The sequence below is a fragment of the Musa acuminata genome, chromosome BXJ3-11 (genome assembly GCF_036884655.1).
Source record: "Musa acuminata AAA Group cultivar baxijiao chromosome BXJ3-11, Cavendish_Baxijiao_AAA, whole genome shotgun sequence".
NCBI lineage: Eukaryota > Viridiplantae > Streptophyta > Magnoliopsida > Zingiberales > Musaceae > Musa > Musa acuminata.
In genome coordinates, this window is record NC_088359.1 from 18500648 (window position 1) to 18524275 (window position 23628).

General features: G+C 37.0%; 1 protein-coding gene across 1 annotated transcript; it reads right to left on the minus strand.

The window, feature by feature from the left end:
- Positions 1–990: 990 nt before the first annotated feature.
- On the minus strand, positions 991–22830 carry LOC103974213 (1-acyl-sn-glycerol-3-phosphate acyltransferase PLS1). Its single transcript, XM_009388980.3, has 11 exons — positions 22577–22830; positions 22066–22188; positions 18613–18652; positions 17874–17947; positions 17622–17681; positions 16760–16837; positions 16512–16670; positions 16131–16256; positions 12355–12447; positions 12085–12168; positions 991–1441 (listed from the first exon to the last, which is right to left on the minus strand). Exons 1-11 carry the CDS (start codon positions 22655–22657, stop codon positions 1235–1237), a joined length of 1125 nt encoding a protein of 374 aa, XP_009387255.1. The 5' UTR covers positions 22658–22830; the 3' UTR covers positions 991–1234.
- Positions 22831–23628: the final 798 nt, after the last annotated feature.

Here is a 23628-nt window from a genome sequence, read left to right on the forward strand (position 1 = left end):
TTATACCCATTGGGGTGTATTGAATGCTATACAATGTTCTCTTGATCAATAAATTGCTTGTTTCGTGTCTAGGAATAATTTCGTCATATAATCATTTTAATGATGATTTTTTATTAAGACTAATTTTGATTTAGACTTGTATGTGATCTTTGGAGAATTCAAAATGTTTTTAGAGAAAAAAAATGATAGTTTCTAAATTGTATGTTTGTCTGGTGAAAAAAAGATTGTGAACAAAGTTGTGAATATCCTACTATATTGGTGTACCGATTAATCATTGATATAGTAAGTATCGAGCTGAACTTATCAATACACGGTACACTAACGATACAGTATGATATCGCACACCATCATCACTATTTTATAACATCATTTTGGTTGAGAAAAATATGACTACTAGTCAAAAGACAGCTTTCCTTAATTATTTTATTTGAGCTAATCCAATTTTGATTGATTTGGAGAATTTGCTTCACAGCTTCTTTCATGCTTGAACTGAATCTGGCAGAGTGAGGCAAACTCATCTGCGAGAACATTTGAGAGGTTCATTGTGACAGCATATTTCTTCTATTTTCTTGCTTATATCTCCCAATATAATCTCATTTTCAGCCATATAACTCTGGAGGTAGGATTAAAAATAGGAGCATCAAAGAAGAGATGGGGTTCCATTTCTTGAAGATAGTAAAGAGGACATGGAATGGGAAACAAAAGACTCCTGTATCAGATCATAAATAGAGCTTTAGCCGCAGAACATAGACTTGACTGATCTCTCCCATTAGCTTCAAAGGAAAGTTTAAGCTTCATGAATCAATTGCAGTCAGGATCATACAATCACAGAAATTGAGCAAAAGTATTATACAACAGTAGAATTACAAAATCAGTCTTGCCTTCTAACTTGTTCTTAATAATTTTAGAAGCATGGCTGCCTTGTTATTATGTACCCGAAATAGAATTACATCAGAGCGGCACATAATATTTTACTCGGGATATGTGGGATGGAGTAAAGTGCAATTTCCATGATTCATCCTAATGAGGTAGTGACAGTACGATTGACTCTTGAAAGTGCTTTCACAATTTACTACATTCAAGTGGCAAGCAGCTATAGATGTGATCATATCTTCCACATCAAAAAAGCCAAAGATCATATCAGGATTGTAGATTAATAATCTCAATTAAAGAGGTACATCAAATTTGCTATTTGAAATAGACTGGCTAAATGCTTCAATGTTATGAAGAATGCTTAATCTTTCTTTGCTCGGTTCCGTGCAGCTCTGGCTGTGCTTGATCGCTCAGACTGTGAGAAACGGATAAAAATGTGCATAACTATTGTAACCAGTATAACCGCTGCTATGGTGAGCACAACTCCTTTCCATGTCGACAAGAGTTCTGTCCATTTGAAGAATCTGAATGTAGCATATGACAGAAGACTCGACCAAAATACCACCACCTGTTGCCAAGTTTATCGATCAAGAAAGATAAAAGATACAGGATATGCTGATTGTGTAGAAGTCTCAGTAGGAATTATGACCATCTCGAAACAAATTATCACCACAATATAATATAATTTTTCATTTGCGAAAAAAATGATTTTAATTGTTTCAGATGAATGAAAATAAGACCAGCATATATACTTCTTTAATTAGATAGAAACCCCAAGGCAAATAGTGAAGATAAACACATCTAGTCATATCACAGCAAGCCACCTAGACTCTTTAGATTCCTAAAGTTCACAAATCATAAGCTTCCTATCAGCAAAAGCATCTTCACCTTCCTCGTTACTTTCTTCTAGGTCATCGACTATCTCGACTGATATACCATGAGAATGCTGCTTTACACTGCTGCATCATTGATAGAAGTTTTTTTTTTTTTTGATAAGTAAAGGTGAATTGATTTTGTGTAAAGTTTCTACAAATAGCTTTGTCTATACAAGTTATAGACGAAGCTAGGTAACTCGTAGAGTATTCATGCGGTAGTTATGACTACATATACTATAGACTATAACTCTTAACTGTGGCCAACAAATAAAATTTAAAGTCCAGATATGCCAAGATTTCCTGTGGGTATAGCTTTTACCATCATGCCCAAGATCATTAGCAAATAGTAAAATTCAATTTGATAAAAATATCTTTTTCTCTTTGTGTAAGGTGCTCCATTTTGAGATCGTTCTCCATACATGATCTTAATGTTGAATCTCGGATTTTGATAATAAAATCAACTGTCATTTGTTATCTAATCTATATGTTGAGATAAGTGTGCCGGATTAACTACAATGAAAATAAGATATGCAACAGGAGTTGCGCCGGAGTCAAGACAATGATCACGTTGGGAGTTCGAGAGATCGACGGAAGTTCGGACAGTCGTCGGAAGTTCTGCGGGAACGAATCCGAGAAGTCCATGAGCTTGCCAAAGAAGCTCGTCGGAACTCGCCAAGTGGATCGTCGCAAGTCCAGGAGTTTGCCGGAAGTCCGCAGGAGCATCACCGAGGGTTCATCGGATGACCGACGGAAGTTCGCCGGAAGAAGCGATTGACGCACCGGAGCAAGTTGCAGTAAATATCTTAGGAAAAATCGTAGTTAGCACAATGATTAAGTTGGAAATGGGAGGTGATCCTATTAACTTAATCTTGGGGCAATTGGGCCCCTGAAAAAACCCAAATTGGGCCGAATGGATCAACCCATTCGGACCCTGATTTCTGCCAAGCGGTTCAACCGCCTCAGTCAGGCGGTGGCACCGCTTGAGCTCAGTCTTCGAGCTCTGGCAGGAGGTGCAACCGCCCCTGACAGAGGTGGCACCGCCTGGGCTCGGTCTCCGAGCTCTGGCTGAGCGGTGCAACCGCCTCAGTCAGGAGGTGGCACCGCTTGAGCTCGGTCTTCGAGCTCTGGCAGGAGGTGCAACCGCCCCTGACAGGAGGTGGCACCGCCCAGAGGCTCAGTATTCGAGCTCTGCTAGTGGTGCAACCGCTCCACTCAGGAGGTGCAACCGCCAGATCTCGGAATTCCGGGAATTGACAGTTTTGAGCTCCAAATTCAAACTGGGTTGGGGCCTATAAATACCCCACCCATTCAGCACTAAAAGGCAACATACACACACCGAAATCTTGATCTTATTCTGTGAATCTTAGAGCTCAAAATTGTTGTAAAGGCCAAAAGTTCTTCTCCCTCATTTCTTCCAAGTTCTGATCTTTAAAGAGATGAGAGAAAATTCTGTAAGGGTTGTCTCCTAAGCCCGTCAAAAGGAGTGAAACTGTAAAAGGGTAGTTGGCCTTCGCCTATTGAAGGAAGGCCTCTAGTTGACATCGGTGACCTCGTCGGTGGAGGAAGCCAAAAGTGGAGTAGGTTAAGATTGACCGAACCACTCTAAATCTCGGTTTGCATTTACTTTGAACATCTTATCCTTACTGCAAATCTCCTCAAAAGCTTACTGCTTTCTGCGCATATACGATCGGGTATCAAAATTTGCACTTTCCGAATCGGCGTTTAGACGTAAATCAGTTTTATCGTACGATCATCATATTTTAGTTTGCGTTTACGTTTTGATTTCTATCATAACTGCAAACTGCCTTTATATCCTTGCTTTAACTGCATCTCGCTTAGTCAAGTGATTTACGAATCAGCATTTAGACGTAAATCAATTTCTTCGTACGAATATCATATTTCAGTTTGCGCCTACTATCTGATTTGAACCATAACTGCAAACTGCACTTATATCTTTGCTGCATCTCGATTAATCAAAAGTTAAAGTGATTTACGAATCGACTTTCCTACCAAAATCACTTTTATCGAACGAACGCGATTTTTATCGTAGAAGGTTTTCCGCTGCACTAATTCACCCCCCCCTCTTAGTGCTCTTGATCCTAACAATTGGTATCAGAGCAGGATTAACTCTCAAACGGACTAAAACCCAAGAGAGTTGGTATATGCCGGAAACCAAGAGGGCCATTCTATTACACGTCCACCCATGTTCAATGGGACGGACTACACCTATTAGAAGACCCGAATGAGGATCTTTCTTATTTTTATGGATTTTGAACTTTGGAATCTTGTCGAAAATGGATTTTTGAAGTCTTCTCTTCCAATGATCGATTGGAATGAATTGGAGAAGAAGGCTTTCGCTCTTAATGCAAAGGCTATGAATGCCTTATTTTGTGCCCTTGATAAAAATGAGTTCAACCATGTTTCGGTTTGTGAAACCGCATTCGATATTTGGCACACACTCGAAGTGACTCATGAAGGCACAAGTAGAGTGAAAGAGTCAAAAATCAATCTTTTGTTACATTCTTTCGAACTTTTCCGGATGAAACCGAGTGAGACTATTAGCGACATGTTTACCCATTTCACGGATGTCGTCAACGGTCTAAAATGACTCGGAAAAAGTTTTTCGGATTTTGAGCTCGTAAATAAGATTCTAAGATCCCTTCCTAAGAGTTGAGATCCTAAAGTCACTGCTATTCAAGAGGCGAAAGATCTAAACAACTTCCCTCTTAAAGAACTAATCGGGTCATTAATGACCTACGAGATGACTTGCAAAGCTCATGAAGAGCAAGATGACATCCTTCCAAAGAATAGGAAGGATATGGCACTTAGAACTTCAGAAGACCACTTGAGAGAAAACTCAAGTGATGAGGACTGTGACGATGACTCGGTACTTCTAACAAGGAAATTTAAAAAATTCATTAAAATAAACAAGTTCAAGAATGACACAAAAAATAAACTTGAACCCAAGAAGGACCAGGTTATTTGCTATGAGTGCAAGAAGCCGGGACACTACAAGAGTGATTGTCCCCAAGTCAAAAAGAGAACATCAAAGAAGAAGGCACTCAAAGCAACATGGGATGACTCGAGCGCGTCCGAAGGAGAGGAGACCAACACCGAGCAAGTTGCTCATTACGCCTTAATGGCCATCGGAGAGGACGTAACAAATTTAATAGATGCAGATTTATCATTTGATGAATTATTAAATGCCTTCCATGACTTATTTGATGAATGTAAGATTATTAGTAGAAAATACAAATTGCTAAAAAAGGAGCATGATAGTCTTACTTGTAATTTCGATAAGTTAAAAATTGAATATCATGATAGTTTAGGTTCATGCATAAAATGCCATGATCTAGAAACCCTCCAAAAGGAAAACTTGCTACTTAAGGACACCTTGAAGAAATTCGAGGTTGATAGCAAGTCCTTGAACATGATCCTTGCAAACAAGGGTCACGTTCCCAAAGAAGTGGAATCGGATTTGTGAGAAGTCCTCACCAAAATCCAACCACCTTCATAAAAGACCCCATCTTACATGTTCGACACCAAAGCAAATGCAACTTTTGTTGCAAACATGGACACAAAACGCATTATTGTCCATTCAAGAAAATTACTCCAAACAAATTAATTTGGGTTCCTAAAGGAACCATGATAAATTCTATGCAACATGATAAACAATGTAGATCTATTTTTGATGCACCCAAAAGCTAATGGGTACCTAACAATCATCCTTTCTTGTAGAAACCTATACCATCGCAAGCTAGGAGCAAGAGATGGTACCTTGATAGTGGATGCTCAAAGCATATGACCGGAGATCCATCTCAATTCTCTAAGCTCACTAGCATAGACGAAGGCTATGTCACCTTCGGAGACAACAACAAGGGTAAAATCATTGGCAAAGGAACCATAGGTAACAAATCCAACTTCTTTATCGAAGATGTTTTGTTAGTTGATGGTTTAAAACATAACCTCTTGAGCATTAGTCAATTATGTGATAAAAGATATATTGTCATATTCGAATCTAATGCTTGCATCATTGAAAAACCACACAAAAACACGTCTATGATTACATTAAAACAAAATAACGTATACACTATTGGCATCAATGATTTGTGTAATGAAATATGTTTTTCGGTTTTGAATGAGGATGCTTGGCTATGGCATAGAAGATTAGGTCATGCTAGCATGAAACTAATCACTCAAATATCATCTAAAGAACTTGTAAGAGGAATTCCTCATATCAAGTTCATCAAAGATAATGTTTGTGATGCTTGCCAATTAGATAACCAAATTAAGGGCAGTTTCAAAGCTAAGAATCAAATAAGCACCTCTAGGCCCTTACAATTGATCCATATAGACTTGTTCGGACCAATCTCTACATCAAGCCTAGGAGGTAGCAAATACGCCTTCGTCATTGTGGATGAGTATAGCAGATACACATGGACTTATTTCTTAAAACAGAAAAATGAATGCTTTAGATATTTTACCAAGTTTTGTAAACTTGTTCAGAATGAGAAGGGTTCTATGATTTCGTCAATTCGAAGTGATCACGGTGGTGAATTTCAGAACCATGATTTCGAAGAATTTTATGAACTCAATGGATACAACCATAATTTCTCTACTCCTAGAAATCCTCAACAAAATGTAGTAGAAAGAAAAAATTAAAATTTACAAGAAATGGCAAGAACCATGTTGAATGAACATAGCCTACCCAAATATTTTTGAGTCGAAGCCGTAAATACTGCATGCTATATTTTGAATAGAGTTCTAGTAAGACCCTTACTCACCAAAACTCCCTATGAGTTATGGAACAACAAAAAACCCAATGTTTCATATTTTAAAGTCTTTGGGTGTAAGTGTTTTATCTTGAATAAAAAAGATAACTTAGGAAAATTTAATGCTAAATTCGATGAAGGAATCTTTCTTGGTTATTCTTCGGTTTCTAAAGCTTTTCGTATCTTCAATTAAAAAACTTTAATTATTGAAGAATCCTTGTCTTTAATGAGATTTCCGAAATCAGAAAAAACGATTTTGATGATGATGTTAATTTTGATTCCTTGAATTTAAATGAAACCCCGTCTCCAACTAGCAACTTGAATTCATCCACTTCCGAAATATCCTTATACAAGGATTGGAAGTATGTAAATGCTCATCCTAAGGAGCTAATCTTAGGAGACACATCAACGGGGGTTCAAACACGTTCTTCTCTTAAAATTTTTTGTTCCAACGTCGCTTTTCTCTCCCAAATTGAACCCAAATGTGTTGACGAAGCCATGAAAGATGATTCATGGATTATCGCAATGCAAGATGAATTAAATCAATTTAAGAGAAATGAGGTGTGGAAGCTTGTTCCTAGGCCAAATGACCATTTAGTTATTGGTACTAAATGGGTTTTTAGAAACAAGCAAGATGAATATGGTATCGTGGTTAGAAACAAGACTAGATTAGTGGCCAAAGGTTTCAACCAAGAAGAAGGTATCGATTACGAAGAAACCTTCGCTCTTGTGGCTCGATTAGAAGCCATAAGGATGCTCGTTGCCTACGCTAGTAGTAATAATTTTAAGTTGTTTCAAATGGATGTTAAAAGCGCTTTTCTTAATGGCTTTATTTCCGAAGAAGTCTATATTGAACAACCTCCTGGATTTGAAAATAATAGCCTCCCTAATCATGTGTTTAGATTAACTAAAGCTCTCTATGGTTTAAAACAAGCTCCGAGGGCTTGGTATGAGAGACTTAGTTCTTTTCTTATCGAAAATAATTTCACAAAAGGTAAGGTTGATACTACATTGTTCATCAAGAATTTTGAAAATGATTTTCTCATTGTTCAGATTTATGTTGATGATATTATCTTTAGTTCTACGAATGAATCTCTTTGTGAATCTTTTGCTAAAACTATAAGTCTTGAATTCGAAATGAGTTTAATGGGAGAATTAACATTCTTCTTAGGCTTACAAATCAAACAACTAAGCAATGGCATCTTTATTAGTCAAACTAAATATGATATGAATTTGCTAAAAAAGTTTAATATGAATAACTCAAAAGCTATTAACACTCCTATGAGCACCTCCACTAAGTTAGAAATCGATGAAAGTGGAGAAAGCTTCGATCAAAAAACTTATAGCGGCATGATAGGAAGTTTACTTTACCTCACTGCAACTAGACCAGATATCATGTTCAGTGTAGGACTTTATGCTAGATTTCAATCAAACCCTAAGATATCTCATCTCAAAGCAGTTAAAAGAATACTTAGATATCTTAATGGTACCACAAATCTAGGATTATGATACCTAAAATCAAAGAATCTTGAGTTAATTGCTTATGCTGATGCGGACTTTACTGGCTGTAAACTAGATAGAAAAAGCACATCAGGAACATGTCAATTTTTAGGACATGCTCTTGTTTCCTAGTCATCTAAGAAACAAAACTCGATTGCACTATCAACAACCGAAGCTGAATATATTGCAGCAAGTGCATGCTGTGCACAAGTTGTATGGATGAAAAACACCTTAAAAGATTATAAAATTAATCTTAAAAATATTCTCATTAAATGTGATAACACAAGTGCAATATGCTTAACGAAGAATCCTATACAACACTCAAGAACAAAATATATTGATATTAGACATCACTTTATACGAGATGATGTTACTAATCATAATGTAATCATAGAGTTCATTGATACTAAACATCAACTAGCTGATATTTTTACAAAATCTTTAAATGAAGAACAATTTGATTTTATAAGAAGAGAATTAGGAATGTTGATGTGTCCGAATACATAAACTAGTTAAATTATCTTTCGGACTTTATGGAATGATCAAATCACTTGATTGCCATTACATGCCTAAATAACATGTTGAAAATTATGTGTTGAATACAAAAATTTCCATAACAATAAGCATGTTTTGTCTTCATGATTGTATTTGAAAATCAATAGCATAGTCTTGTCCGAATGCATGAAAGTGTTAATTTCATTTTCGGATTCGCTTAACAATTGGTATCCTAACAATCGGATTTTCTCATACACTTATGAAAAATATTTTTCTGAAATTGATTTGATGAAATGATTCCTGCTTATAAATTCCATCTTGAAATATGGATGATCGTGTTTTTACTTGCAAAGATTTGTTTCACATACATATCTTGATCCTTGTAAAAAATGAAGCATGATTTAATCTCTCATCGATTTTAACTTCACAAATAGCCTTCCTCCTTCATGCAAAAAGATTATAACAAATAAAAAGGAAGAAGTATTCAAAGCAATCTATGTATCATGCTTTCCTTTATATGCTTGGAAAATAAAGGCATGAACAACTATCACACTTATGCTCAAAATTCACTTATTGTTCTCCTGCTATCACAATTACCATGCTTTTTGTTGATGACAAAGGGGGAGAAATATATGAGTATTAATGTCATGCTTGCATCACCAAGAGATATATGAATTGATGCTATGATTGCTATAATTTGCATTATGCCTTGTTTGTATCATGTAATGATATCAAAATCTTATTTCGTAGTTTTACATGTTGATATCTTACAATATGATGAATTGCTACTATTACCATCATTCAAACCTGTTATGTAAAATTTGAAAATGAATGTCAAGCCTTGACATCATCTTCAGAGAGAAACATCATGATGAGAATCATGATGGGAGTATTGATAAGTTTAAATGATTTTAACTTATCAATATGTCTCTTGAATTCAAAGGTTTTGAATTCAAGAATTACTTATCTCAAGTATGGCATATAGACAGGGGGAGTTAAGGTTAACTCTATTATCAATTGATTGTCATCATCAAAAAGGGGGAGATTGTTGAATCTCGGATTTTGATGATGAAGTAAATTGTCATCTGTTATCTAATCTATATGTTGAGATAAGTGTGCATGATTAACTACGATGAAAATAAGATATGCAACAGGAGTTACGCCGGAGTCAAGACAATGATCACGTTGGGAGTTCGAGAGTTCGACGGAAGTTCGGACAATTGTCGGAAGTTCTTCGGGAACGAATCCAAGAAGTCCATGAGCTTGCCAAAGAAGCTCGTCCGAACTCGCCAAGTGGATCGTCGCAAGTCCAGGAGTTTGCCGGAAGTCCGTAGGAGCATCAACCCATTCGGACCCTGATTTCTGCCAGGCGGTTCAACCGCCTCAGTCAGGCGGTGGCACCGCCTAAGCTCAGTCTTCGAGCTCTGGTAGGAGGTGCAACCGCCCCTGACAGAGGTGGCACCGCTTGGGCTCGGTCTCCGAGCTCTGGCTGAGCGATGCAACCACCTCAGTCAGGAGGTGGCACCGCTTGAGCTCGGTCTTCGAGCTCTAGCAGGAGGTGCAACCGCCCCTGACAGGAGGTGGCACCGCCCAGAGGCTCAGTCTTCGAGCTCTGCCAGGCGGTGCAACCGCTCCAGTCAGGAGGTGCAACCGCCAGATCCCGGAATTCCGGGAATTGACAGTTTTGAGCTCCAAATTCAAACTGGGTTGGGGCCTATAAATACCCCACCCATTCAGCACTGAAAGGCAACATACACACACCGAAATCTAGATCTTATTCTGTGATTCTTAGAGCTCAAAATTGTTGTAAAGGCCAAAAGTTCTTCTCCCTCTTTTCTTCCAAGTTCTGATCTTGAAAGAGAGGAGAGAAAATTCTGTAAGGGTTGTCTCCTAAGCCCGTCAAAAGGAGTGAAACTGTAAAAGGGTGGTTGGCCTTCGCCTATTGAAGGAAGGCCTCTAGTTGACGACGGTGACCTCGTCGGTGGAGGAAGCCAAAAGTGAAGTAGGTCAAGATTGACCGAACCACTCTAAATCTCGGTTTGCATTTACTTTGAGCATCTTATCCTTACTGCAAATCTCCTCAAAAGCTTACTGCTTTCTGCGCATATACGATCGGGTTTCAAGCTTTGCACTTTCCGAATCAGCGGTTAGACGTAAATCAGTTTTATCGTACGATCATCATATTTCAGTTTGCGTTTACGTTTTGATTTCTATCATAACTGCAAACTGCCTTTATATCCTTGCTTTAACTGCATCTCGCTTAGTCAAGTGATTTACGAATCAGCATTTAAACGTAAATCAGTTTCTTCGTACGAATATCATATTTCAGTTTGCGCCTACTATCTGATTTGAACCATAACTGCAAACTGCACTTATATCTTTGCTGCATCTCGCTTAATCAAAAGTTAAAGTGATTTACGAATCGGCTTTCCTACCGAAATCACTTTTATCGAACGAACGCGATTTTTATCGTAGAAGGTTTTCCGCTGCACTAATTCACCCCCCCCCCCCCCCCCTCTTAGTGCTCTTGATCCTAACACTTGAGTCTCTAATAATCTCTGTCAAGAGCTGAGCATTGTTTGTGTGTGGACACTCAAAGATTCTGCTACATCGTTCCTTCCACATCCACCAAATAGTGCATCTGAATATAACCTTTGTCAATTGTGTAAGAGGCCCTTTTCTTGAAAAACATTGCATGAGGTCACCTAATTCTTGATGCAAGTTTGGTTGCGACATTCTATTGAGTTCGAATCGCTGGAGAATCTCCTTCCATATCCATTTAGTATAGTCACAAGCAAAATAGAGATGGTCAACAGTTTCTTCTTGTTGCATGCAAAGGGAGCATCGGTTAACATGATGGATACCTCTCCTTTTCATATTGTCTATTGTAGGTAGTTTATACAGAAGGGCCTGCCATGTACATATGGAATGTCTCTGTGATCCCGGTCAATCCCATGTCCAACTGCTTAGGAGCCACTTGTTATTTCTTTGCCTAATTTGATTCCATGCGGATGTGACACTAAATTTTCGAGTTCATTGCTAATGGTACCTGGTGTCTCCCTACTCCTATTTCTCCTGAAATGTTATCACTTTGGCCGACTATCACATCTATTCCAATCAGGAACAACCTTTCAGATGTACTTATTTGGCTTCATTGATAGAAGTTTCACATTCAAAAGAAAAAAGCTTGGATAGAGCCTTGATTTAACAACCATGTTATATTAGCTACTCATGAACAAAATCTTTGTTCTTCTTCAAAATAAAATTGGGACAAGAAAGACAACTCCAATCATGCCATAACAAGACAGTTGGAATTATCTATAACGACAAAGTCAATGTTCACAATGTGTAAGCTTCCTATTAGCAAAGGCATTGTATATAGAAATACAATGTACCATGAGAAAGGTGCTTTATACAGGCTTGTTGAGAAGAGTTTCACCCAGGTATGAAACTTAATTCGGGATGCATTATGATATTACAAGTTGGCAACCTTTAGTCTAATGTTTAATGAAAAACTTTTTCTTCATATAATTTGTTTTTATATATTGACAAGATAATTAACATCTTACCAGCAAAGACTTTATAGGCTGACCAAGTTGTCTTGGTTCAACACCAAAAGTGCCCTCCGATTTGTGTTTATCCAGTAAAGCATCCTGTCAGAGAGAATAAACAAGTTCGATGATACTATGAAAGGATTAAGAAGTCATTAAGGCAAAGTAGTATCACATCTTTGCATGAAAATGAGATTAAACATATGTGACTACATTGCATGTTTTATAGCCAACAAAAACAGAAGATCCTTGGAAGACTAATACAGCATGCAAGAAAGAATACTATGCCTTAGCCACAAATATGTCTTTACACCACTGTGACACTCCCTCATCTGTTTCAGGTAGATCAGTCATTTCATGCCGCTTAATATGGACATGTACCTGCAAGCATAATAGTCTTAGATGAGAACAAAGTCGAAAACAGATCCAAAACACATTAAAATGTTAAGCAATTATTTTATCAATCATTGATAAGAAACTTCACTGGTCACTGACAGTAGAGGGCAGAGACCAATCCATACTGGCTAAAGATTGCACACATGGTTGCTGGCAATGTTGCTCAAGTATGCAGGAGTAAACCATACAGCCAACATAACATCTATGGTTGATAACTACTACAGAAATGTGTACAAAGAAGAGTACAAATACAATCCTACATATAACAATAAACCTTTAGAATTAAAGTCAAAATAGAAGCTGAAATAACCTAATTTAACATGAAAATAATACAAATTTTCTTGATTTGCTAACTTTTTTATACACATGTACAATATGAGAATAAAAAAATTCTCAACTGAATTAGACCACTTGTAGCCCGAAATCTTGATGGATAATGCACTGATGTTGGCAATAATGATGCAGATGAGACATTGTTCGTGGTGTTCATCATCTCACAACATATTTCTCATATTTTCTAGGATTTATACAAGTTTATCTGGTTCTTTGCTACACATAACATATGCTGTACTCCATCTATGCTTGTAGCCCAGACTCTTGATGGATACTACTCTTTTGTTGGCATTAATTTTGCAGATGAGACATCATTCTCCGTGTTCCTTCTGGTAATATATTGCTCATATTCATGTAGGAGCAATTTAGTTGATTTATCAATAAAATAAATTTAGGATGTTTTGCATATGTAATAAGTAGTCACATGTCAATATCTACTCAACAAGGAGGAAAAAAAACCAAATGTAGTGAAGATGAAAGAAATAAGATTTGTTTATTATTAGAGATTACACATCTTTACTGACCATTAATCTTTACAAAGATAAAAATCTATCAATTGAGAATACCATCAAGAGAGGAAGATTATTTTTCAAACCAAGTCAGAATTGTTACCTTCTTCAAATGGAATACATCATATCATGTAATTTTCCTTATTTTGGTTTTTTTCCTCTTTATTCTTGTATCTATATCTATAAAAAGGGACCAGAACATTGTAATGGATCAATCAAAAGATGAATCAATAAATTGAATTCTTTCTCACCTCTTGTGTGAGTGGTGTGAGGCCATAAGTTGCTTTTCCAATGGAATAATTCTATCGTCCACATGTGAGATTTGCGGAGGTGCAAGACTTTCATATTGGGAGTATACTCCTTGAGCCAGAGCGAGTCTGATAGTTATCTAATTTTTTTTATTATTATCTTTTAAGTTATTATCCTTTTTTTTTTCTCTTTCTAATTCCTTATTCAAAAAAGAAATCCCTATGTTACTCATCCTACATCACATATCTTCTAGGATTTAGGCAGGTTTTTTTGGTTTATTGCTACATATCACCTATGGTGTTTTAATATCTCAAATACCCAGCAATTATACTCCTAAGAATAAGACCATATCAATGTCTCAGCTTTGTAGAAGTTTGCTAGTGCAATAAAGAGAGGATCCCAAAAAGGCTCTTTAGAATCTCTGTTAATACATACAAAACACATCGAAGGGAAATATGAATTCATCAAGATAATTTGGAACAAAAGCCAAAGCCAAATGCTTAAAAAGGTGACAATTAGTCTTATTTCCTTTCTGATGCTCAGGAAGATACTGCATCTAATTAAGTTATGGTTGCTATTGACTGAAGGTTTAAAAATCAGGTAAAGACAGAGCAGATAGAGTAGCTTCTAGCAATTGGCTATAAAAAGTTACAAAAGTTATTAAGTTTAAATGACTTCCAGCACTTGGCTGCTGTAGTCAAATCAGATATCTATCTAAAAGTTGTCCAACTTAATGGAAGTTTGAAATTCAGCAAGACCTTTTTCTAGTGAAGGTAGCAATGCCGTCTACCATGGCCACTCCACAAAAGTACAACTTACTGTAAACAGAAGACTTACATTAACTCTGGATGAAATTATTGTCCTTTTCCAGAATAAAATTTTATTCCTCCTCAAATGGAAAATCTTCATATATTTTTTCACCAACTGAACTGACTCAAGATTGGACATATTTTTTCTGAAGCCAAGTAAACAACTCTGATTAGTTAACAGGAATTTGACAGTTCATGACCAATTAATCAGCCACAGCTAATCTACGAACGGCTACAGGCTACCATGCTTAGCCAGGAGCTCCACAGAACAGTATTAACACCTAGAGGGAATAATCACAGCCATGAAATGGAAGACTACTCTTGTTTTAACATGTGATAATATAACAAATATGTAACGTGCACTGATCAACATGAATTCATAATAAACAACCCAGATTGAAGCCAGCGAGTTCTATTGGTTCTCGAGCCAACCCTGGGTTCATACTGCCAATGAAGTTGAACAGTTGCTGACACATTGGGCAGCCTGACCTGCCCCACCATGGTCAACATAGTTTAATGTTCCATTTAGAAACTTATGGATCCCCACTCTCCAGATTCCAAATCTCTGATTCCTTCACTCAAAAATGATATATAGTGCCTTTACTCCACATATATCCTTCCAACCTCTATTCTTGTCAACATTGCTCATCTCTTTCATGTTGCCCTTTGTCTCTCCATGATCCGTGGACGTGAGGTACATGCTTCCCAACTGACTGTTCTACTCCATATTTTTTATCTCTGATCATTTGATACTGAATCTCATCAATAAAAAGAAAATCCTCATTGGTCCCACATTTAGTGAATGATGTCTTCCCCAAGGCACTCATTCTTTTTCTCACCCTTGTGCTTAATCTCTCTTTCCTTTTCAATCTCACAGAGCCTCATCCATTAACACCTTAAACAATAGACCTCTGGTGCTACCCATGAGCATATTCCCTTCCCTCCCTGACCGCTTTCTCTGGCCTGTTCTCCACAGCAACCCAACCAGAGTTCTGTTTGGGATAAGTTTAACAACACAGAATTGTTGGTCAGTTTCAGCAAGCTCAATGCAGGACCATGAACATAATAATGGCATCAGCTTAGGCCAGCTTTAAAAACGTTCTCTACAAATTGACTCTCACAAAGTTTATGTCTATTTGTGATGCAAGATGGAAGAAATTCTGCTCAAGCTCAAAAATATCAATGCAGTTATCATTCCAACATTTTGTATGTGAACTTATATAATTTGATACTAGATAAGATTGTATAACCCAGAGAAAAGATATCAAAATATTGAATCCTCTAAGTATATGGCACTTTTCAATAAACTGTAGCTACGTCAAATCCACAAGGTGGCTATAAAATTAACATTAAAAAATATCATGTATTAAGTAGATATCAGAACTAGCATTAGAAATAAATGGCCTTCACTTCAGATGAAATGATTTAGTACTTTCAGTGAGATTGTATCATCAATTGCATGTACAAGTCATGATTCTCTCAACAATTAACTTGATTATCAATTACCATAGGAACATTTTCAAACATATCTTCCATTGATGACCACAAAATATAAGTAACATGTGCATATGCAAGCACATATTGCTGAATGTAGCCCTATCAAAAATTATACATTCCTATATTTCCAAATTCTCAGGATCTGCGAACCGTAGTCCTCGTGTCAGAATTGAAGCAAATTCAAATACTTTGAAGATATGTTGCCTAAATGCAACAATGAATTATGTATAGAAGACACACAATGAAAGTCGCCATAATTTAGCATACGTACCACTGAAGATTGGCCTTTTAGAATCCTAAACATTGTTGGTGGAGGTTGATCTGAAGGAATAGCTACTGTTACGTCATAGATAGCAGGAACAAAAGATCGCATAATACTTACAGCTGAAACGAAACCCTGAAAATCATATGTCAAGTGTCAATAAATATCTAGAGATTTCAATCTATGCTGATCAAACCACAGATAATCCATGACAACAAGAAAGATGTATATTGAACGTCATTCTACCCTTTTATATTGCTTCAACTAGTACTTAAGATATCAAGTGAAGGATAGTTTCAAGATAATCAAACTCAAAGACAAGACCAACGAAAGGAAGCCAGGGAAAGAAATTCTCCATACAACAATAACTTGTTAAAAACTAGAAACAACCTTGGTACGAGGAATGAGAACATTTCTAGGGATTGGGAGACCCTGTGAAGTTGCATACTCTTGTGCTGCTAAAAGTTTTGCTGGTGTAAAACGTGTCCCTTCGACAAAAAGAGCCAACCAAAATGGTCTAGGGAAGTCCTTTAATTGTTGCAAACCTGACTGCATGTTACAGTTATCCAAACAAAATCAGAAAGAATAAAAATTTAAAAAGTGTCAGCACTATACAACAGTATGCAAGTAAATAGTACTTTCAGGGTGCTTTCATCCTTGGTCCAACTTCTTTCCAGAAAGAGGTATTCAGTAAACCACATTGACCAACCAATAACCTGCAAAGGCGTCGTACATAACTAATAGTAAAGCAGTCTTTGACATAATAAGAAATTAAACTAAAAGCCTTGAGAATGGCATTACCAAGCATACACCGAATACTTTGCCAAGTACAAACATATCTTAAACAAACATATACTCAAGTTATTAATGAGATAACAACTTTTCTAAGAAAACTAAATATGCTCCACAACTGTAGCATCATGGGTATGAATCAAAGAAGTCTCTACAATTAGAGGGGAAAGTCAAGAAAAAAAGGAAAACTAATGATCACAGGCCAAATGGACAAAAAAGAGTCTAAATGTATCCTGAAGTTGAGATCCTCTCTGCTATCTGCACTCTTAGAGAAGCACAAGATTGACTGTCAAACAAAGTTTTTTGCTTACCACATGACCAATGCATGAGGATCTTCAACACTCAAGTACAGGAAGTCATGTCTTTTTCACTGAATAAGTTTCCATGTGATTTGCTTGTGGAAAGAGGGGAAAAATAGATAAGCTGAAACCTGTTACAAAACTTTTTTGTCCTAACAGATGTATATTCCAATTATTATTTATTTTGATATTACAACTATTAGATGCAATCCTTTTATCTTATTGGTCCAGACAATGAGCAAAACCGTTGTCTACAGAAGATTGCTAGAGGTCAATAATTGATGTCTACAGAATATTGACTATGATAAATGTCTCAGATTAGAAACACATCAGCTTCATCATAGAAAAGAGTGTAAAGAAACTGTTAAATGTGAAGAAAAAGAAAAATGCCAATGACTTATATACTCACTGGCAGGAACTTTGATGATTTCTTCATCACTGCTAACGTGCTACCAAGACAACCTGACCGCTGAGATAAAAGAATCAATTTAGTAAAAAAGATTACAAAATAATCAACAATGAATCACAAGCTACCTTAGTATGCTTTCTTTTCAAGCATGTGATTCCATTACTGACAAATGGACAACATGCATAGCTGGAGTTAACCCATGCACTAATTAGGCTATTTCGATATAATGCACAAATAGAGATACATATCAACCTGAGACAAAATCCATCCAACAAGCCAATCAATGTCACTTTTATGGTTTGAAATGACAAGTGCATGCTCTTTACCTGTAAAGTTAAACAGAGAAACTCATAAGGCAATTTATGCATGTTGTAAGGCTAACAACAATAAACAATATGACTCCATGGTAGGAAATTCAATTTCACTCAGACCAGTCCGAACTAACAGGTATTTACTAGTATGAGCATGAATCAAGGTCTGGACCGCCCCATTTCAAGTAGTGCAGTTCAGCCTTTTTTCTTTATAGCAGCATGGCTAGCTTTCTTTTTTGGTCTTTAAAAGTATCAAGTGTTTTGTTTTAGGGCTCATGACTCCTCACAAGCCCATCTCTCCTCCATGCTGTCGCCTTACCACTGTTGTCCAACCCACCAACCATCCACCTGTCGCTTGCAGCCCACCACACCATCTTCATTGATTCTCATTCTCCCGCTCCTCTTCTTCTTGTTCTCCTCATCCTACCTTCCTCTTCCTCTTCCTTCCCTCTTCCTCCCAACCCCCCAACAGCAGAAGGGTACCGGCGGTACATGCCAGCATATCATTTGTTGGAGGGTCAACATGGAAGGGACCATCGACTGGTACCTGAAATTCCATTCCTTGCTCCACATTACATGAGGCCCAAGAAAACAACCATTCAACTTTGTGAGAATGTCTTTAGTTTCCTGGAGGGAGGAAGAGAGAGAGAGAGAGAGAGAGAGAGAGAGAGAGTAATTACCCATTAATGCATAAGTTTTTGAATCCGCAAATAACTGGACCTGCAACCATGAAATGTACATTATCCACTTATTAAACCTTAAAATATATCATAAGCAGCATACATCTCATGAACCACCAAGTCAAGTAGGATAACCACTTGGTTACAAAGAAACATAAAATGTAGATATCAGTAGTACAGACAACAATTTTGGAGATGCCACATCACAATAATAAGGACAAAATTATGTTGTAGCAGTAGAAGAAGAGGCAGGATGAGAGCTCTCATTAAAATGTCTGTTGCCATCTCAACGGATTCAAACATTAACATTTGAAATTCATGTGAAAAAGTTATAAATAAGTTTATACATGTGCAGCATAGATAGAAACAACTGCTTTTCAGAACACGGATCTTTCAAAGGATTGAATGTCTACAGTCATCATATCCCATCATGACATTGACAATGCTTTGGCAGAAAGTATAGTATTTTGTATAATTAAGTGGTTTGGATGTAACAATTATTACTATGGTATAAAGATGACAGATATACTTGTTCCAACCATGGATTTCAGATTTATGTCATGCCAATCCATGCCATACGAGCATGTTGACGAACATGTCCCTGTTCAATAGAACTGAAATCCAAGAACCACTGTGCCATGCCGGCTGGTGGTATCGGTCCCTGGCCAGATTGTTACATACCGGTCGACACTGGCATACTTGTTTTTCAGGAAAAAGATAAAAAAATGACCAAAAAATTGAAAATCATTTCTTAGGGTTTTTTGTCCTAATTTATTGGTATATAAATTATATTTAGAAAATAATAAAGTGTATCTAAGGAAGTTGCTTAGATATATGAGCCTCCGTGAAGTTGCTTCCATTGATCTTGAATCAATCTAATACTAAAACCTAAAATCGACCCTTTAAACCCTAAACCCAGAACCCAAATCCTGATCCCCAAAAAACTTCACAAAAGGAACTAGTTCAACCTTATAACCTCAGAACTAGAGATGATGAGATAGAAGTTCCTGGTTGACAAAATCCTTTCGATCTGAAAGTTCTATTACAATTTGAATAAACTATATAATCTTTACTATAAAGATTTTTCGTATGATGTCATGCTTAAAGAGGCCAACTCTATGGTGTCTAGTATCATAAGTTAAACCAACATACCTACAAAAAGCATTCAAGTATTTAAGTTGTACATCTAGAAAGAACATTTTTAAAAAAATCACTAATTTATTCAAGGCAGAAGAAAAACTTACAAAGTTTTACAAACATTTTCTTCTATGAGGATGAGGAGTATAAGAGAGCATCAATTGCTTGTTAATGCCCTTAGAAGATGAACTAAATGGTTTTTATAGAAATACAAGAGAGTCGAGAGTATTCTAAAGTTTGTTACAACTATTATCTTCTTTTTTTTTTCTCTAACAAATCTAACATTCTATTTTTGTTCTTTTGCAATTGTTGGTTGTTGTCTTGTGTCGACTAAAGTGGCTTCTTTTTATCTTCTTTTTTTCTTCTAACAAATCTAACATTCTATTTTTGTTATTTTGCAACTGTTTGTTGTTGTCTTGTGTCGACTGAAGTGTCTTCTCATTGTCTAGTATCGATTGAGTGGTCATTTCAAGATTCTTCAGTTATATCTTATTTTCAAACATCATTTCTTCTTCATCTATATTATTTTATATTATCATGTGTTGTACTTTACTTATAAGTTCAACATTGCCATTATCTTCCCATGGTTCGATATTATCCCCTGGTACTTTGTTCTAATCTCCAATGTCTTCTCCCAAATAATGCATACATAGTTCTTGTTCTACGATAATCTGTTCTTGGAATAAGATGTATAGGTGGTATAAATTTATCAAAATACACCACGTACCACGAACCTTAAGCTACTAGCCTCATCCTGTATTGAACTATATCCCTTGTAATGTAATGTGTCTTATACCTTCTAATATTATAGTCTTCATTTGACCTTTGATGAGATCTATAATGATTCATTCCTCTTACTATTTCTTAGTCATTTTTTACTTAATTAGATCTCATCAAAGGTCAACTGAAGAATCTATTAGAAGTACAAAGCACATTACACTATAAACAATAGAGTTTAATACAATATGAGGCTAGTAGATCAAGGTTCATAATACGAGGTATATTCTAATAAATTTATATCACATATAATCTATATCCCAATGACAGATTAGGTGAATCAAGAAATTATCATGGAACAAGAATTATATATGCACCACCATTTAGGACGACAATGAAGACTGGGACGATGTACCATAGGATACTATTAGACCATAGGAAGGTAATGGAACCGATGAACTTGTAAATGAAGTATAATGCATAATAATATAAAACAATGCAAATGAAGAAGAAATCATGGATGAAAATGGGGTATAAGTAAAGAATCTTCAAGGGACGACCCAACTGATACTAAATGATAAGAAGTCACTTCAATTGACACAGGATAACAACTGACCGATGAAAAATAACAAAAAAGCATCACCACCGGAGCAAATATGGCAAGCCACTTCGAAAGTAGAATGTTAGCTTTATTTGAGAAAAAAATAAAAGAAGATAAAAACTTTAACATCCTTCAGAATCCTCTCAACACTCTTATATCTCTATAAAAACCCCTTAGTACATCTTGTAAGGGCATCGACAAGCAATAAAGAATCACCTCGATCTCATAAGCCAGTTGACGCTCTCTTAGACTCCTCATCTTCCGAGAAGAAAAAGTTTGTAAAGATTTGTAAGTTTTTCTTTTGTCTAATTTAGTAATCTTATTGGGAAACATTCTTCGTTGATGTATGCTTCAAGACATAAATGCTCTTTGTAAGTCCATTGATCCGATTAAAACTAGACATTCTAGGATGGATTTAGCATTAGAGTTGGCCTCTTTAAGTATGACATGATGCGAAAAAAAAATCATAATAAAGATTATAGTTTATTTATATTGCTATACAACTTCCATGCTAAAAGAATTTGTTCAACTAAGAGCTTTCATCTCATCATCTCCAATTATGAGGTTATAAAATTGATCTAGTTCCTTTTGGCATATTAGGTTTTAAAGGGTCTATTTTAGGTTTTCATTTGAATTTTAATCACGAGTAAGAGTGTGAGAAAGAGTGAGAATAGAGTGCATGAGAGTGACCAAAAGAGGGGGATAGAGGAGGATTTAAAGCCCAAAAGAGGCCCCGACAGTCAATTTCACCACTGGGGTTAAAACTAGACTCAATCTAGGTCGGTACCAATCAAATTCCGATCAATTTCAACCTGTATCAGCGGATACAGAGCAAGTTCCCTGCTTAAGATGCTGCAGCGAACATGCATCAGCATCACCTCAACATGCAAAATAGACAGTAATCCACAGACACCAAACAGGATATGTCAGTCATACCAGATGAGCAAATGGTCAGAGGAAATAATTATGATGAAATTTAGAACTTTAAGAAAGTTTACCTTGACACCAGCCCACCAGTCAACAAGCCAGATAACCTGGAGCCACAGTAATTCCGCCACCACTCTGTTAATCCTCCTGTAAAGACTTTTCGAGAAAGGCCGAATTGTGATGAAAAAGATAGCCTGCAGCGAAGGAAATTAAAAATAAATAGCCACCATGCTTGCAGAAAATCTAATATAGAAAGAAAAATCGAATCTTTGACAAATAACAAAAAGACAGAACACAAGTAAATGAGACAAGTAGATTGAAAACGTCAAAAGGCTCAAATCTAAGACAAAGAAAATGCGTGAATCACCGTCTGGTCTATAACAAGACGACAAGGAACATGAAATGCCATAACGAACTAAAAACCAAACCTAAACTACAACAGCAGCTAAAATTATCCGACTTCTTCAAACAAAAACTGGAAATTCCACCCATATTCCACCAATCTATACAAAAAACTAAAAATCTATCAAAGAAAAAAGCTGCGACAAGAAAAGAACAAGAACTGGCGAAAAATGAGGCTACCTGGACGAGATTCACGATTAACCCCGAGAGGAGGAAAAGAAGGCCGAGGGGAACCACAACCAACGCCGCGGCGATCGACATGGTCGAGACAAAGCAGAATCTTTACCCTATCTCAGCTAGAAATCTCCGCTCGGACATGGGCCTCAGTCGCACCCATTTGCACGCATTGATTGGGGGCGCTGGAAGACATTTATGAGACCACGGAAGAGGGATGTTGCTGCTGCAGTGTCGTGGGCGAACGATGCAACACGAGAGAACGGATTACGATTGGTGCGTGGTAAGGGTCCACGCTTAGACTTACACACTAAGAGTCGGAAAAGACTTAATTGGGGACGTTGGAAGAGATTTATGAGGCGATGGAAGGGAGATGCTGCTGCTCCAGTGTCCCAGCCGAGCGTTGCAACACGAGAAAACGCCATCCCATTGGTTGGAACGAAGGGACCCGTGGATTAAACCTTCCCGTACGATTTGCGCAAAAGAACTTGACTGGGGGCGTTGGAATAGATTTATAACACCAGGGAAGAGGGATTCTGCTGCTCCCGTCTCCCGGCCGACCGACGGCGCAGCACGAGAAACGCTTTCCGGTTGGTTGATAGAAAGAGGGTCAAGATCACCGAATCGGGTCTTCTTGGATCGGGTTGTCCTGCGGCTCCGGGTCGAGAAGCGGCTGCCTGGACACTTTTCGTAGCGAAAAGTGGCTGTTAGTAACAAATTCACCACCAGATTGGCAAATGGGGGCGGCGGTGGGTAGCGAAAAGCAGTTGGTTCTACTTTATGCGTAATGAAGTCGCAAGTGCGATCAAATTCGGGTCTTAAATTGTCAACCACTCTAGTTGGTTCAAGTTACGTCTCCTGCAAAGGTTGGTGAACCACCACGAACTCAAATTTCCTCATGTTGGTTGTGTTTAGTTACTCAGAATATTTAATAATAATAATAATAAATATCCAAAATAAATTTAAAAATCTCAGTATATTATTATAAGATACTTGAGAGAGTAGAAAGAAACATCTAAAAACCTCGAATCCTGTCAGTAATATATTAATATTAATAG

Bases quoted from the DNA above. Each gene is read 5' to 3' on its own strand.
- LOC103974213 (XM_009388980.3), bottom strand. From the start codon at position 22,657: ATGTCGATCGCCGCGGCGTTGGTTGTGGTTCCCCTCGGCCTTCTTTTC. The intron at 17,682-17,873 runs GTTGATATGTAT...CTTTTATCTCAG, and splicing joins TTGGATGGATTTTGTCTCAG to CGGTCAGGTTGTCTTGGTAG. The intron at 12,169-12,354 runs GCATAGTATTCT...TCTCTCTGACAG, and splicing joins AAGACATATTTGTGGCTAAG to GATGCTTTACTGGATAAACA.